This window comes from Grammomys surdaster, unplaced genomic scaffold (genome assembly GCF_004785775.1).
Source record: "Grammomys surdaster isolate TR1022 unplaced genomic scaffold, NIH_TR_1.0 206, whole genome shotgun sequence".
Taxonomy (NCBI): Eukaryota; Metazoa; Chordata; class Mammalia; order Rodentia; family Muridae; genus Grammomys; species Grammomys surdaster.
This window is the reverse complement of record NW_021604651.1, coordinates 637,550-656,485: the sequence shown is the minus strand read 5'-3', so window position 1 is coordinate 656,485 and position 18,936 is coordinate 637,550. Positions and strand designations below refer to the sequence as shown.

The window sequence follows — 18,936 nt, the reverse complement described above, 5'->3', positions numbered from 1 at the left end:
ACAACGTGGCACATCTACACAATGGAATACTACTAATCTATTTAGAGAAAAGACATGAATTTTGCAGGCGAATGGATGGAACTAGAAAATATCATCATGAGTGAGGTGACCATACCCAGAAAGACATACATGGTATGTATTCACTTTAAAGTGGACATTACCCATAAAGTGCAGGATATCTATACTACAAGCCACAGACCCTAGGTAACTAAGTAATAAAAACCGTTCAAGGAAGACTGTGTGAATCTCATTCAGAAGCAGAAATAAAATAGACATGTATCTTAGGATGAAGTAATATGTAATGGCTAATTTTATGTCAACTTGTCATAAGCTAGGGTCATCTAATAGAGAAAATATCTCCATAGTATTGGCCAGGATTAGCCTGCAAGCAAGTCATGAGTAATTGTTGATATGGGAGGACCCAGCTCACTGTGAGAGGTGCCAACCCAGACTGGGGATACAAAAATCTAAAAGAAAGCAGGCTGAATAAGGCATAGACAAACAAGCCAGTATAAAGTGTTGCTCCAGGGCCTCTACATCAGTTCAGGCTACCATGTATCTGCCTTGGATTCCTGCCATGACATCACTGGATGGTAAACCCCTTTTCTCCCCAAGTGATTTTTCATGGTGCTTTATCACATCAATAGAAACCTTAACTCAGACAGAAGAAATCTATGTTTTGTTAGTTTTAGACAACACTATTAACGTCTAAACATTTAAAGCACCTCAAAAAGTAACTCTTCAGTTTCTATAGTTGTGCTATAAGGTAGGAGCATATTAGGAATTTTTGATTAAGGTGCCACCAATCACAGAATTATGAATAAAGAAACTTCTATGGACTTTTAAATCTTCCTGGAAGGATTTTAATTTTCAGAACTATTAATATTTATGTAGTCTACATAATAATCCTGACTTAAAAATAAAAATAAAAGTAAAGTGAATATATTGCTTTAAGAGACAAACTCCAAGATTTAACAGTTCAAGTTATTTTTTTAAAGAGTGCATTAATAGGAAAGTTCCTTTAATAAATCTCATCCATTGAGCACAATAACAGAGGACAAGCAGGTTTTCTGTGCTTCTTTGTAATGGAGGTTGAAATCTTCACATTCTCAATTATAATTTTCATGTCCCCTACCTGCCAACAGGTCCCAAATCTCCTTCTATGGTCTCTCATCTCAAGTCCTAATGCTGTAACCCTGATGGTGTGGTTTGCACACAAATGCTTCACTGAGCTGTCAGCATTTGTGTCAGTTTATGAACATGCTTCTTTCTAGGCAGTGTCCAAACAGCTTGAGAGGAAGAGCCATCTAACAAACTATCTTTGAAGTAACTGAAAAATTTGCCATCCTCACTTGAAAGAAATGTCTTATTTATTATTTCCACAAGCATAGTTTTTTATTCCACTTCCATTCTTTCCCACTTTCTCCTGTCTGTTCTCAAGATAATATTATTGATTATTCTGAATGAATTCAATTAGCTTGCATATTTTTTCAAGCTTATTTCCTGACACTGAGCCTTGTAAATGGTTCAAAATGACCAGAGATGATTCCTTATGCCTTCAAAAGTCACCTTTACTGAATTAAAAAGCACTGATAATGACCTATGTCAATACTACCTTCCCTTCCACAATGAAGCTAGACCACTTTAAAACACTTAGGACAAAGTCTAAAAAGATGACCCAGGCACTAAAAATGTATACTGGTTTTCCAGGGGTCCTGACTTTGATTTGCACCATGCAATTCAGGCAGTTCAAAACTGCCTATAATTCCTGTCCCAGGGGATCTGACACCTTCTCCTGGACTCCCTGAATAAATACATACATTTGGTTCACATACATACACTCAGCCACATACATACACATTTAATAAATAGATAAGAATATAAATAAATGCATAAGTAATGAAATAAGTAAATAAATGGAATAAATAAAGGATAAAATAATAAAGCAAAGTAATAAATCTTTAAAAGGCTGAGTACAAAGAGGTATAAACAAGATTTTAGAACACAAAAGATGGAATCAATTTCAAACTCTTACAGACCACCCACTAATAGAGTAAATAATCACATTAGTAGAGTCAAATTAATTACTGAGAAAAATGGTAATTAATGAGTGTTAATATCTTCTGAACATTTAAACACTGTCTTACTAACTGATTTAATCCTAGTTCCACTGAAAAGGAAGATGGGTATGTATGTAGCAAGAGACATAAACATAGGAAAGAGACTTTCTTTACTGAACGTCCCCCTCAAAGAAAGGAACATTTAAAGACTTGAATATTGATTTCTTGCTAAAAGAAAATCACAAGACAAGACAGAAATTGAAACATAAATGTAACTGGATGCATGCCAGGCTTATAAGGACAAAGTACATCATTTTCAAGGGGCCTGGCAGACATCTCACATCAATTAAGGAAGAAATCTTGCAGAATATGCAACATAGCCATCTTTGAAATTTTAAATTTACATAATGCAGTAACAAGAACGGGTAACAAAAAATGAAAAATACAAGAAGGTGAAGCAGAAGATACTAATATTGGAAATACCGATGTGGTGAGCTCGTGGCTCAGTGACTCACTCACCGAGGCTGAATTGTGCGGTGTAGTGATGAGCAAGCACGAATGACTGGGAGGATCCTCCATGCTCGCCTCTGTGACCTGTCCCCGATGCTCGCCTCTGTGACCTGTCAAGAGATCCAGGCAGTAGGAGGAAATACAGCTAACGCCTAGTGATGGCACCTGAAAGTTACTGCTCCAAATGTGTCAACATTGGAACTGAACGTGTTAGGTGTTTAATTATAGGATCATAGACAAAATGTACACTTGTATCTGTACAGTCGATATTCCCTGAGAAGAGTTCATTGAAAACACCTGGCCTTTGATTGTACTAACATATACAGCCGGTCCACAAGTCAGTACACAGTGGTATAAATAGGTCCACTCCTAATTTCAGAAAGCAGATTTTCTGCTGCTCTTTCTACAACACTATTTAAAAAAAAACATTTTTTGTGTTTGTATTGTCACATGAGTGTATCTTTGTGTACCAGGTATGTGCAATTGTCTATAAAAAGCCAAAAGATGGCTTACTTGATAACATACTATTTGTCACAGTAGGTTGTTAACTGGTTTATGTAATTTATTTCACTTTTAATAATATGCCAATAAGAGAATAAATATCATGCATATAGCAGAGAAGTCAATTAAAATATAGAAAAGTTTAGCTCAAAGACCACTTATGTTTCAGAGAAAATCACAAGGTAAGTAAAAAATGCTAGGCTATTTTCTACTGTATAATATTTTATTTTGTAAATGTTAATATATTCTCTACATGCAAATAATTGATTTCTTGAAAAAGAAACAAATTTTAAAAGTAAAAATAACTTTCAAGATTAGGTGCAAAAATCAACATTAGTTTATACTAACTCAACACTTTAATTTATATTAATAATTGAATTTTCTAAAACCTGTTGATTATAATGTGTAAAAATCTTTCTTCATGTTTGTATATATTAGTTAGTTTTAACTGTTACCTTGACAAAACCTAGAACCAAGCAAGAAGGGATAACAATGGAGAGATTTCAAGTATGAGATTAATCTATGGTCACATCTGTGGGGACTTTCCTAAAGGCCCAGCCCACTAGGAGTGACACCACTCCCTGGCTGGGGGGTTCTGGAATATGAATAAGTAAAGCTAGCTCAGTTAGAACTAAATAATCAGGGAAGAAAGCAGGCAGGCAGCATGGGTGCACAAGATGTGACTAGCTACTAGAGCTCCTGGCTTGGCTTCCCAGGAGTCATGAACTGTGCTGTAGAATTGTGATGTAAATAAACCCTTTCTCCCTTAAACTGTTGTTGTTCTGAATATTTTATCACAGTGACAGGAATGACTCTAGACAGAACACAGCCAGAGTTTGTAACAGAAATGATTCAAATACATGTAGGCTTGAATGAGCCTGCACATGTATCACACACTGAAGTTGATTTGTGAGAACATATTAAAAAAGAAAGCCCAAAATGTTCAGAATTCTGAAAGCAATCTTCTAGGTGGTGTTATAGACAGGACAGAGTAGAGGTTAGGAGGCAATGTCCTGGATCCATTGGTTTTTTGAAACCTGTTGAGTGAAAAGTGACCAACAGAGGAGATCCTCTTTGAACCAAGTAGTCACCATAAAAATGACAAATACTGTCAAGAGAACGGTCCTGCATGAGTTACAACTGAGTTACAATGAGTTTAAGACTGGCAGAAGTTCAGTTTAATAAAAAGAAACAGGGTGGGCAACTCTCTTGCAGAGTTGAGAAGTTTTTCAAAAGGCCAGGCCACATATTCCTTCTCCACTGAGGATTTTATAAGCAGCCAAGAATGTTTGAAAATGAAACAGAAAACAGCATTCTTGGGTCCTATTATAAAGGAAAGGGGCACAGGATAAAAATAGTGTCACATCCTAACTTAACCATGTTACAATCCCTTCCTGATACAGCATTCGTCTGAGGTAAACACCATTATGGCTAGACCTATTATAAGAGTCTATTATGTCTTTCATTTTCTTAACAATACATGTGCCCTTTAGTTATATAAATTTCACTGAGCAGTGGCTAAAAATAGATGAGATGACTTAAGTAGTTAATCATAATCATAATATTTATAAACCTGATTTCATTGGGTTGGTTCACTCTTCTCAATAGTCCACAAGCATTTAAATGCAGTGACTAATTTAACGTTTGGTTGATTTAGTTTGAAACACACACAAAAAAAGTTTTTAAGATAATCTTCCCTCTTATCTTCATGCCAGAAATTTCCTCATTGTTAAAGTACTTTTATTAAAATATGTTCTGTGCACAGTCATGCCTTAGTAGTTATAGCTGTTCTAATTTGTAAAAGTTAATTATTAAGTGATGCCCAAAAAAGATTCGAAATAATTAGTTTGATTCAGGTGCCTGATTTTGTTTCTGATTGTTGCATTTCAATACTTATTGCTATTAAAAATCATGTTGATTGCTGATGTCTTCGAACATTTTCTATCATGTTTTAACTATGACTTAAAAGCATATCAGCATCTCAGATAAAATTTTAATAAACACTTTAAATGCAATGTTTTATATGAGATTGAGACAGACAATTTGGACATTTTGATACGTGGAATAATTACATAACCACTGTACATTTTCTCATTCTTCCTAGATACTCATGGTTGAAATTAAGTATGAAATTAAATCAACATTTCTAACTACATCTAGAGTATGGATTGGATGTTTCAGCAAGCCTTCTACTCCTACTTCTATGCCTCTGGTCCCTCTTCTCTTATTAAAGCACACACTCATTTGCTATGGCTTCTCTGCTTCACTAAGTTATGCACTTATGGGATTAAGAACTTTGTCTCAATTGATTGCTGTTGTACCTTCAAGATATTTAGGACAGAGAATGCAACAAAAGTAAACCTAGTGTTTGTTGAATAAATAAATGAGGAACTGCAAAGCTGTGTTTATTTTTAAGTTGGCTTGGTGGCTCTGTGTGTGAGCATGTGTGAAGCCCAAAAGCTAACACTGAATTTCTCTCTGTTTCCCACCTTAGTTTTTGAGACAGTGTCTCTGACTGAATCATGAGCTTCCCCTTTACTCTAGTTAAAACCTGTTTGCTTTACACAGAATTGGAGCTTCAAATGTGTGCCACAGTGCTAGGCTTTTACACAGGTGTGATGCCAGTCTTCATTCACTTCCCTGACTGTACCATCACTCCAGAGCCTGCTTTCTATGTTTCTTCTCTGGGCCTACCTCCAGGGCAGATTATATATTTAAATAATATAAACTGATTTTTTTCCTCAAGGATTTTTAAAGTTTTTAATTGTAGGCCACAGAAATAGTACATACATTCTCATGCAAGAGCCCCTAAAACAATGTGATCCATAAAGCAAGAGCATCTTCAACGAACTGGATGGAGAACTTTCTTTTTACTCACCCAGAAATAGTGCTGGTGTTAAAATGAAGTGACCCACATCTGTATCCTCTTCTGTGCTGGGTAGGAGAGTAACTTGTGAAGTCTGTATTATCATAACCCCTTCCCTTCTCAGCCACTTCTAATGAATGGATATCATGTGTGTCCTTTACCTTAGACTTTCCGGCCTAAAAGATGTTGGGACTTCTGTAGCACAAATGTCACTGGTGAACAGTTGAGAAAATATGGATGTTTGATTTAGATTCATGTACACACACAAATCACAGTCTAAAATTATTTCAACTAATTCTTGCTGCAGTCACACAAAGCATTCCTACTTGTATTTTGTACCTAAAGACACAGAGTTTCTGGGGTCCAGTGTGTTCTTGCTTTCCTTTCTCTCACTGGTGCTTGACCTCTGCCCAAATACCCCTCCTTCATGTCTTCTATCGTTTGAACTTATTTAAAATCTACAAAACATACAATATCCACAGGATTTTGCTTTGTTTTTTTTTGTTAGACAATGTCTGCAATTAGCCCAGGCTGGCCTTGAAGTGGAGTTCACTATACTGCTTTGATGGCCTTCCATCCCTGATCCGATCCTTCACCTCGAAAACACTGAGATCACAGGCATTCACTACATCTAATTTATTTATGAGTTTGCTCATTTCCTGTTGTTGTTTGAGACAAAGTGCCCTCTTTTACCCCTCTTCTGCCCCTGCCTCAAGGTGTGCAAACAGTCCCTGCTTCTCTTCCTGAATCTTGTTGTTTTACTTAACACGATGATGTCAGTTACTGCAATAACTGTAGGAAAGGTCACAAATACATCTATGCGCCTTAGGAAAGAGGATGGGCCTTGCTTTTCAGTTGAAATCACCTGTCAGTCAACTCAGGTCTTACTGACTGGGGCCTCAGGGCAAGCTTAGCATGGGCTTCTTTGTGATTGCATTTCCCATAGAAGGTGGTGTGCAGTCTTGCTCAGTAGACTGATTTGAGTTCTAGTATAATAAACAGTCCTCAGCAGATTCCAGTCACCAAAGCCAGAACTTAGTGGGCTGTTGGAGGACTTACCCACTCACCTCTAGAGAAGTTCTATTCTCCTCTTACTCCCCCTGACCACTTTGGGCTCTGCTCCTGGTCAGTTTCTATAAAATCCTGGGAGATGGGAAGGGTCTGGACCACCTTCAAACTGGGCATGCTCAGTGGCAGAGCTATTTTGGCTGGAACTGTGAGCCAGTACTCCAGGATCCCTGCTCCTAGCCGCACTGCACAGCAACTACACAGCCTCCCTTCCTCAGGAGAGCCAGACGCTGCGACGCCCGCCCCCTGCAGTCTGCGTTGCGGCCGCTGGCCACCGGAGGGGGGCGAACCCACGTCAACCTGTTGTTGTCCAGTCCCTATTGATCAAGTCAGCGCCACAAGGAAGTGCGGCACCCACACGGGCTTGGAAAGTTCAGCATGCAGGAAGTTTTGGGAGAGCTGGGACAGTAGCTGGGCGTCCCTGGCAGCGCTGGGCAACGCGGGGCTGCGCCGGCGGTGACGGCTCGGGGCTGCACAGAAGTCCACCGGCCCAACCCCGTGGGCTCTATTTATTTATTTATTTTTGGAGCGACGCTGTCCCTAGGTCGCTGATCCCAATGCACCGGCTCGTCTTAGTCTCCATTCTCGTGTGCGCGAACTTTTGCTGCTTTCAGAACACTTTTGCGACTCCGCAGAGCGCATCCATCAAAGCTTTGCGCAATGCCAACCTCAGGAGAGATGGTAAGCAACTCATTTGATTTGTGTTCATCACTGAAAAAGTCACATTTGCTGTTGTCAAGGTTCTTTGGGTCATTCACCCTGCCTCCCGCTTCCTTCGTTTTCGAATTTTTCAAATGAACTCAGATGAAAGACATCCTCCGGGAGAGATTCTCCTGCCTGCTCTCCTCGCCCCCCCACCCCCTCCCCCGCTAAGATTGCCCCTCCTTCCAGAACTGTTCTAGAGGGTGTGTGAAGTGTCCTGGGGGAACTGTTGGGGCCAGTACAATGGGTCAAGTGCCTTTCTTCTCTGCACCTAGAAGTCATATCGGTAGGTGTGTGTCCTGGAGTAGTTGATATGTGGATGCCTCTTTCCAGGGTTTGAAAGCTTCAGGCTTGGGTCAGGCTAATCAAACTCTGGTAAAGGCCAGGCAGTGTGGTGGGCGGTGGAGTCCAATGGCCTTTAGTGGATGATATAATTCTTATTTATTTATGTCTTTATTTTAGTTAGGGGAGTAGGGATGACACGTTTCAACATTGTGGTTATTTTTGCTGCAGACTGGCAATGTATTTTATTTTCAGAAGAAATCACTGTTGCCCTTTATGTCCCTCAAGTGACTTTCCCTTGGAGTTCAGTAAGGCTCAGGAACTAAGAGTGTGGGAGGCAGAGCTCCTGGAATGTTCTTGTACCACAGGGGACCTGGATTCTTTGGTTGGTTTCCTTTGTACGGAAGTTTTCCCAGCTCCTGAAATGACTGTTCTAAGAAAGGTACTGAGCAGGCATGCTTGTTTTCTGACCTATGGAAGATACATGGGAAAAATAGGTCCCAGAAACTCCAAATTGAGTTTGTTGAGTTTGTTTTTCTCCTGAGACTTAGCCCGTCAGCTGTAGCTTGTGGTTCCAGCATGGCATAGTCCTTGCTGTTGGGTACCTGGAATGGCCCAAGGCATTTTTTGGCTTTTGTTTTCCTACATGAAGTTCATTCTCTCTTGCTTGCTTAAAGTTCTCAGAGCCTCCACTTTCTCCCATATCACTGCTCCACCCACCAAGGCCGACAGGGAGTTGCTCTTAGTAGCTTGGTTGAACTAGCAACGTTTAACCATCTTGGTAAATTGATAGTAACGACTTTAGTTACTAATCAGTTACTAATTTCTTGATATGTTCTAAATTCAGACCTCCTTAAAAGTCTCTTGGAAACTGAGGGGGGTGGAGGGGGGAAGGGCATCAGGGAGATCCACTGCTATGCTTTCTAATGACAGGTAGACCATAGAACAAAGGTCAGTGTCTCCAAGTTACCAGACATGTTGAGGTGTGTGGCCTAGGAACTCAACTCCCTACTGGATAGCTGTGTTTCATGTAAAATATTGGGATGGTATGCTTTGGATGACCTCCCTCCCAATTAAAGTACAGAGTATTTGCTCTCAACTTTAAAACAAACAAGGTTGAGTGTCAGTGCACAGTGGACATTTGTAGTTGGTTTTGCTGGATAGTGTCTCCAGTATGCACAGATCTTCCCTGAGCTTTTAGCTTTGCCTTTTTAGCTTTATAGAGTTAAACACCATGTTGATGCATGACTTCATAGCCATAATTTGTAACCCTCCCAAGTACTGGTTACAAGAAGTCAAGGACAGAAAATGAAAAGCATGCAGTCATTGCTTATTAAACCAAGAATCTGACCCAAATCCAGTCAGACAGCTCGGAGGTTTTCCATGCCCCCCTTTCTTTTGTTGGAGAGCACACTCTGATTCTAATTTTCTTTATTAGAACTCCATATCTCTATCTAGTCTACATGGGTACTTCTCAAAAAACTGATGATGTCTCTAGATTCCTACATATTTTAGCTAAAGCTGATTCAGTTACTCCTATAGTGTACAAACACACATACACACACACACATTCAATATTGCTTAATATTTTTTCTCTTTAACAATCTTACCTTTAAAAACTGACTGGAAAGTAAGAAACACCTAGACATATTTATAGAAGACAATACTGACATTCAGAATGGGTTGTTAGTTTCTGGGAATGATGTCTAAAAGGGGTGAGATTGGGTTGAAAGGGCTGGAAGTTGAAAGATGGTGTTCCAGTAATGTGTTTTTTTCCAAATATTAACAGATTTCATTATCTGTGAACAGATAATTCAGTAATATTAAAATAGCAGGGCAGGAAGATAATTGAAATAAAACTGTCTAAAAATGTTCTCTGAAGGTATCTTGGTGGTAAAGGAGGATAAAGGGCTGAGTGAGAGCCAGAGAGTATTGCTGAGACAGCCTTTGTACATTCTTTCTAGTTGGGATTGACTGCCCAATGTTGGAGTCAATAAAGGAACCAGAGAAGAGAAGGCCAGGTATCTGATAGAAATGGCTTCTGATAATGTGTTGGAATCTTCACGGGCTGATTCAAAGGGTCTTTGGAGAAGTCTAAACATCACTGAAATTCCTAATGCAGATCAGGGAGAAAGTTTAACTTATTACACCAAATCCTTGCTCAGACTACACATATTTTCAGTTTGCTTTCCTCGGTTTCCCTCAGGAGTCATTAAAGAAGATGTTATCTTGCTATTTTGACTCTCAGATGAAGACATCATAGAAGTCTGGGGAGGACATTTGTGCGAAATAAACTCAGGGAAAGACAGAAAACAAAATCTGATCAACATTAATTTAGTCATTAGAAGATGTGGTCAATTGTCACTGAAAACCCTGAATGGGTTTGGGTATGTGTGTGGAAGTCATTATCTGAAGGTAAGGCTAAATTCACACTTGAATGCCATGTGTTTGCTGTTTGCAATTCTGTTAGTTGCTGCCCAATTTGGGAGCTGAGAAAGAAATTATAAGGGATTAGGGCAGGTGCCCTGTGAAAAGGGCATGAGATGGATGTTTTTGATTATTATTAGCCTGATACAAAAAGCTTTGGTTTGATCAGTTGTGTTTAGGGGGAAGCTAAGAAGTGGTATAAAGGCCTTAGGTTTATAAACAATAGGTTCCTTTTATAAGGTGATTGGTCTTCTAGGATATTCTATCACAGTACTATTCTTGTTGGGAAACAAGACTTCGAGATCTTTTCATTAAAAATAGCTGAAGATGGGCTTCAGAAGAGAGTGATAGTTATGATTCAAGTGAGATTTTATAGCTACAGAGGAATACATTACAATAAATTTAAACATATAATGCATTTATACTTCCTTATATTGTATTATTAATTGTCATTCTTGATCAAACTGATTTACCTTAATCTTATCTCTAAATCTAGACCAGATTCTAATTTAGGAGCCACATCTTATTTTAGTGTCTATGCAGCTGATGTTTTCATGATAATGACTGTTCACAATAGACGGTATTCAGATTGATACCAGGAAAGAAAATAGTCACAATGAAATGACATTATTAATTATTCTAAAATCTAACTAAATAGCACTTCCTGACCAGAGAGTTAGAAATAAAACCCTTCTCCAAGAACAAATATGTTGCTGGTAAGCAGTGATTCTAGATTGTACTGTTTTGCTAATATGCCAGTAACTAAATTGTCTACAACTTTGCTTTTAGCTAGGGAGAGATCTTCAGGATCTGTCCTTGTGCTATGATGGATTCTAAAACAGTAAGCTCAAGTCTTAAGCAATGAGTTTTCTAGGGCCGTGCAGAGGACACCACACTGACCTTGGTCAGAGATCATAGATGAAAGGGGATGGCAACAGAGGAGGAAGATATAAGCCATCTCTTGTGAACACATCTGAGAGCTAAGAGCTGCAAGAGTGTCTAAATCTTGTGTTCACTTATTTTTAGATTTTTCTATTCAGTATTAAGATTATTAAAGTTTCAAACCTTATGATGCATATCTGTGTTTTATGTATTTTAAATGCAGCTTGGCTTTGACTTTATAACAACATGGCTTGAAATACTTAATTGCAATTCTTTTTAGAAGAGGACAAAACATAGGACTGGAGATATTTTGAGAGTAAGGAAACTCAAGTTGGTGTCTTTAGAACCTACTTAAAGCTGGATGCAGGGTCAGGTTCTCTCTCCCCGAACTCTTACAGGGAGGCAGCTGGCAATTCCTATAAGAATCTCTGGGAGTTTGTGGAGAGGAAGTGTGGCGTATGTAGGAGGGGTGGTGAGTGTCTGCTCTGTCTTTATTTCAAAGTGGAAGACAAGGACCAAGATTGTACCATGTAAGAACCAATGCTAAAGCTGTACTGTGATCTCTACATGTGTGCAGTGGCATATATGACAGAATTCATACAAATGAGCACAAACAACTGTAACAACACCACACACACACACACACACACACACACACACACACACACACTGGTATATGAACAAAAAGCTCCTGAAAACAAAAACAAAAACAAAACAAAAAACAAACAACCAAACCTCCAACTGAACCTTCCACAAGGCTGACTAACTGATTAGAAGTTTAATCATTGAGGAGAGGTTGGAAAGTTGCAAGTCCAGAACCCAACTGTCTAGGGCCATCTTTAGCCCTGTTAATAGCCATCTACTTCCTGGCTTTGTACCTGACCTAACATATTTGTAACCATTAGGCAAATCATTTAGAATTTACAAACAGACATCTACACCACAAATCAAAAATCTAAGTGTCATCAGATTGCACCAGAGGCATATGGAAGGGGTTTTTCTGCTTTGCTCTACTCACTTGCCTTATGTCTCCACCAATGTGTTATTAAAATATCTTCATTCATGGCCTTTGTTCTGTAACTATGAAAATCTCATAAATCCGCTCCCACACTGGAATGTGGAATTTAGGACAACATATATATCTGTTCCTGGGTAATGATGATTAGTAATTGCATCCAGAATGTATTATTTCTTTTCCCCTTTGAGTGAGAGTTCTGCTTTTTTTTGGGTGTGCAGATATCTGCATGCTATGCATTGTATGATGCCCTGGGATATCTGGATTCTCTATGTTGTAAATTGTCCTGATATTTCCAGTTGCTGTGCATTGCAGAGTGTCCTGAAATGTTTGGATGCTGTACATTGTACAGTGTGCTGAGGTGTCTGGATGCTGTGCATTATACAGTGTCCTGAGATATCTGGATGTTATGCTTTGTACAATGTTCTGGGGTATCTGGATGCTGTGCATATATGATGTCCTGAGATGTCTGGATGCTGTGCATTGTACAATGTCTTGAAGTGTCTGGATGTTGTGTATTGTGCAATGTACAGGGGTGTTCGGATGCTGTGCAGTGAACGGTACCCTGTGTTAGGTTATGAGGTGCTTTGGCTGAAACTGATTTTTGTCTGAAGGATTTTTTTTCCTTTCAGTGAACAAAAGTAAAACCAAATTTCTTAAGAAAGGCAGGACCAAACATGGAGCAGAGTCAGCAGAGTTTCCTACTGCTTTGTCTCTTCCAGTCCAGTCAGCTGCAGATAGGATTCCGAGTATTTGTGGTCTCTGAACCCTGTCATTGTCATTTTGAAAGTCTGGAAGGACATGAGTGTTTTCTGTCTTCCTCCTTGGGAGCTGAGTCATAGACAAATGCTGTTTCTTCTTGGACTCCTGCGTTTTCCTCATTGAAATGATCTGATTGGTATTTTAGAGCCGTGTATGAATACCTTTGGATGGAAACCCTGTGTGAATCCAGTGTAGGATATTTGTAACTCTTGGACACCTTAATTTTTATCTCTTGAAAGGACCTAGAACGTTTTTGGGTAGAAATGAGTTGATTTAATTTAGGACTCATTCAGTCACTTCTTTTTAAGCACTTCCTTAACTGAGCTCAACTGTCCTCCAAAGATGACCCAGACACCAACAATGCTTTTCATGGATCCTTCACTTCAGTCTCCTTATTTTATTTATTTATTATGACATCATTATATTTAATGACTGATTTGCTTTCTTGACATCTACCATATTTCAGGCTGAAGTTCAGCTTTCTAGCTTCTCATAACTGATCCGGAGCCAATCGCTAACAGAGAATAGAAACAGATAGTTCCAACTGACTTTATGGTTCTTTCTAGAAAAAGTGAAGCTGGCATTAGGGATCATGGGCAGATATTAAAGCTGATGAACACCCTCCAGGTTTCTAGCCCTTGTCAGCAGATAAGCCCGTATACATCTCTGTTGTTCTGTTTTATATGGTGGTTTTGAGGTTTTTGCAAGATTTTTAGTTGAAAAAAAAAGTGCATCTCACAATTAAAGTGTGAAAGAGTCAATTCACTGTATGGTGTAGCAGGTACTTTTATGGGGAGCAGTGTAATAAGTTCTAGGACATCATGAAGACAGGAGTGACTGAAAAAGGCTTTCTGACCAGGACAAGATGAATAGGAGCTTAGAACTTGTGGACAGTGAGAGTAGAGAATGGAGTTTATCAGCAAAATTAAAGCTCATCTCAAAGGTTTGGGGGTGAGAATTATAAAAATAATGGACTGACAAGATACTTCAATGAGTACTTGAGTTTGATCCCTGGAATCCATTTAAAGATAGAAGGATAGACTAAACTGTACAAAGTTGTTTTCTGCCCTGACATACATACAACAGCATACATGCCCCCATATTATGCACATACCAAACAAATAATACAAAATTAAAATACAAGAACTTGCCTACTAGTGAAGGACCTGGGAAGAAATATGAGGGAGTTTGAATTTAATACTGAGAGTGAAGGAAAGCCATCAAAAGACTGAACTGAGGTGGGGGATGTGTAGCTCAGATAGCAGACTGACTAGCTGTAAGGCACAAAATACTGGGGGTTCACTCCTATCACCATAGAAACCTGAATATAGTTTCACACGCCTGTTAATTCCCAAACTAAAGAGGTAGAGGCAGGAGGATCAGAAATTCAAGGTCATAGTAAGATACATAGGTAGTTCAAAAGTAGCAAGGGCTACATGAGACATTGTAAACCCTCCTACACATACATACATACATATATGTATATACGTGTGTGTGTGTGTGTGTGTGTGTGTGTGTTTTAATTGAGAAAGTGTCATGGCATCTCAGTATTGAATGCAGAAAAAGTGTATCCTAAGGACTGAACTACACTAAGCATAGATAGGATTCCTTATAAACCCATTGCCTGCATGACATGTACACACTTTGTATTAGTTCACTTTCAGAATGATAGAAGCCAACTTCAACATCTTCAGATACTAGTGCCCAAAGCCATCTGCTAGTAACTATGTCCTTCTAACTCCAGAAGCTTCTCAGTCACTCAGTATAAAATATTGTACTCTTAAATTTTTCTCCAGGGAATGTGGAGGGTCAGAAATTCTTGGATAAGATTTCATAGCACTAAGTTATTTCAGATGTCTGCATTGCAAAATTAAAAGCAATTTAAAACCAAACACCTTTACAATAACTTTTGTGGGAAGTACAGATTCATCAAAAGCATATATAATAAGAAAATGCATCCAAGACAGATGTAGTTGAAAGAGGTGTCTGTCCACAGTATTTCAGGACCAAGTAAATTTCAGGAAGTCATAAATAAAGGCATAGGTTCACAGTTCATACACAAGAAGAAAAATTTCCATATGAGCGTTTTCTCCACAACAAGAATGAAACATGTTTTGTTCTGTTTCACTACAAGCATTGATGATACATACCATAATATGTCCTTTTTCCTTTCTTCACCCTGGTCTCCCTACATCAATATATTATGGTTAGTTGTGTTCTAGCTTGTGATTTGTGGGGCTTATGGTTTGTTAATTTTCACATTGGCAGGTGGGAAATTGGCAGTGCACCAATGAAAGGCACTTGAGCTGACTTTCAGCCCGGAGAGGGACAATGCTCAGATTTTCAGATTTTCCCACTGCACTGTCTTGTAGAGTGCATGCATGGCATGAAGACAGTGTTGGACATGTGTAGTACTGTGTCAAATATGATGTGAAACTTTATATTTTATTTTTATTATTTTTAAAGAATTAATTTATTCTAAATATCTAAATTATTTAAATAATTTATTTTATTATCTATTAATCTTTAATTAACAGAAATCTATATATCTATGTACAAAATGTTTTGAAACATATATTTATTGTGGAATGGCTAAAACAAGTTCATTGGCATATATATCTGCTCATATACTCTTTTGGTAGTAAGAACGCTTAAAAGCTACTTGACAGTTGTTAAGCATGTGATATTTTGTTAATAACTGTAACCATCAGCTTCTGTGTGTTAGGATTATTGGAGTTTTACACTTGAGCTGTGGCATGGCTGAGCGTGGAGACAACCTGTGAGTGCAGTTTGGCTGTGAACAGTTCAAAAACTAATAATTTAACAAAAGGTTCACACAGTCTTCATTTCACTGGAACAATTAATAAGCAACATAGCAACAGCAGCTTTTAAGAAAGGCTGCTGAAGCACCGTTAGTCATGGGAAAAGCAAACAAATGTACCAATAAATAGGCAACAAACTGACTTAAAACTTAAATGAGGGTAAAATTGTATATAAATAAGCCCATAAGGTCCTTGTAGACAGGAAATGACCACTGGGCTTTACTTAACAAGCAGTTCTATCCTACTTGCTTTAGGTGACTTCCATATATGCACATAGAACATTAACATGATTAGAACAGATAGGAGCTCTTCAGGTCCTCACACCCTGGGCACTGGATCAGAGAGAACGAGAGATTTTTCTTCTCTCCACATTTCCAGACTTTAGAATGTTTCCATGAGAACTACACAGACATCTGACTTAGATTATTGTTATTTTCTTTAAAACATTTCATAGTCAATATTTTCAACACAACCATATTGTATTTCATAAGAATGTTCTCATACAAGTATGTATTAAAGCATTGGGCACATTCTCAGATATTCCAAACTTTCTAGTCATCTCTTCTCTCCTTCCCACTAGTCCAACTGGGTCCCCAGACAGTATCATTTCTGAATATATGTATATTCATATGTATATATATGGCTATATATGCATACACATTCACATATGTATATGACTTTCATGTCACATATGCATTCATAATTTTATGAATCTATATGAAATTGAGGAAGCACATATGAGATAAACAGAAGAAAATTCTGTGTTTACTAGGAACCACTACTGGAAATGACCTTGTCTAATTGTAGCTCATAGGTAAGAGGGACATGTAGAAAGATTGCTTGGCTCTGTAGGTTAGAGCCCACTGGATTCAGAATCCTTAATAACTTGTGTATGCACAAAGCACACATTCAACCTACATATTTTAGTCTGGAAAAAACTAATTAGTGAGCTGGATCAGGTGCAGGAGTTGGTAATACTTTTATAAAGGCCAGATGATGAATACTTTAGGTTTTCCAGGTCATAAGATCTTGGTTCTTCAATTACAGCAGAAAGTAACCACAGAAACTGGATAAGAGAGTGTAGATGGCTATTAAACTTTCTAAAAGTTTGTAAAATTCATAAAACCCAAATTTCCAAATATGACTGGGAGCTTGTAAGTCATGATTTACAACTAACTAACTAATTAACTAACTAAATAACTAAATAACTAAATAAATAAAAGTGTACATGTTTTGTTGACGTAAAGGCTACAACTATGATTAGGAAAGATTAGTGCAAAATCTAATTCAAATAAGAAAATAAAAGCAACACATTTGTTGCATCAGGTAACTTGACTTAGCATCAGTTCACAATGTGAATTGATGACCGTGGATGATGGATGGATCATAAATGAAAAGGTAGATCGGTACAATGAGAGACATCATATATCACATCTCCTAATAGATACAACTGAGTGAAGGTTAACAACCAACTCTACCAGCAACAACAGTAGGACTAATTTGCTGTTTGGATGACTTGAGGAGGGGCAATTTCTTGTATGTGTTGCTTGGTTCTGGTCATTTGGGTCTGGCTGTATATTTCCTTTGGTCTCCTTTCCTTCCATGGTCCTACTTTTCCTATGACATTAACTCATGACCTGGGTCTCTAGGTTTCATTTCTATCCCATCTCTAATTTTCTCCTCTTGCTGGCTCCCTCTTCTTGGCCAACACATGTGCTCAGATCACTTTCCCTTGCCCTACAGCAAATGCAAGACATTTTGCTGTTTCTCTTCATGGTGATGTTCCATAAATATCTTAAATGGCCACATTCTCTCTCCTCTCCAGTACCTTTGCTTATCTCAAGCCATACCACAGCCCTACTGAGCGATTCTGGTGAATGCACCAGGCCTTGTAGTATCCTCTGACTGAACTATGGTGTGAAACCTTCTCTTCACTTAAGGGATACTAATTGTCTGTCTCTACTCTTCCAGATGATGGGTTTGACGTGATGGTAGAGACAAACCCAAAACTAACACAGTTCTCATTTTAACTTTTTCAGAGAAGCTCAATTAAAGAAAGCTTTAAAATATGTTTTCTGCTTTATCTTTTCTTCTGACTGTTATCAGTGAAAGAAATCAGAAATATCTGAAAATGTTCTGAGGATCCTGTTAATATAAACAGGATGCCTGAAGAGAAAGGTAATGTTTTATGACCTATCTGCAAAGGCAGCATGTGTGGCTAAAAAATAATTTTGCTTTAAAAATAAACATTGGCTTCATACCTAGAACTGCTGTGTTGCTGAGTGCCCTCTATCATTAATTTGCTCTCATATGTCCTACAAATGCTGGTGTGTTTCCGAGCGTTTCACTTGTTTCTTTCTCTCACTGATCCTTTCTGTAAAATCTGACTTTATTCTGACTATTATGCTATTATGGGAAAATAATCTACCAGCCTGCACTTTTTGCTGCTGTCTTGTTGGTGAACTACTGATTTGTTTGTTTGTTTGTTTGTTTGCTTGCTTGCTTGATTACCCAAAGCTTATGATGAATGATCCCAATGGTACTTACGGTAAGTCTTTAATTCAGTAAATGATAATGCAAAATATTATTTTTTTATTTTAAAATTCTTTTATTAATACAGTGGAGAATTCTGTGGCAGACACATCATGGTGGCTTTTGAGCACACTCCTCAGTGACTGTACTGGTCAGCTACTTGTGCCTACTTCTGTTTCTCCTATTTGATGCAAAGGTCCAAAGCAGGAGTTAAGGTTTAGAAAATAGCCTTCAGAGTGAGTCTTCATAATACACTTTATAAAGTGAAGCGATGATTGGTAGGATTGCATTCTGTTTATAGAGCTATTTATGGTGAAGCATGCTTATACAACGTCTTCTATAGAAAATATTACTAAATGAAATAGAGTATGCATTTTTATAATCATAATAATAATTCATTGTCAAAGTTATAAAATTGAGAAGAAAAGGATTTTAAAGTAGTTCTTGATTTTTAAAAAGAGAGTGGGACTGGAGTAGAGGGAGAGCTGCTTGGAATTTAGTTTAAGC

The 18,936-nt window shown here is 38.2% G+C and overlaps 1 protein-coding gene across 2 annotated transcripts in view; it reads left to right on the top strand.

Annotated features, from left to right (window-relative positions):
* Nucleotides 1-7,466: 7,466 nt before the first annotated feature.
* Pdgfd (platelet derived growth factor D) overlaps nt 7,467-18,936 on the top strand; it is a 206,066-nt gene continuing 194,596 nt past the window's right edge. For both annotated transcript variants that reach the window (XM_028771406.1, XM_028771407.1), the window contains exon 1: nt 7,467-7,686. In XM_028771406.1, the coding sequence (XP_028627239.1) occupies nt 7,563-7,686 (124 nt within the window). In that variant the 5' untranslated portion in view covers nt 7,467-7,562. The remainder of the gene's footprint in view (nt 7,687-18,936) is intronic.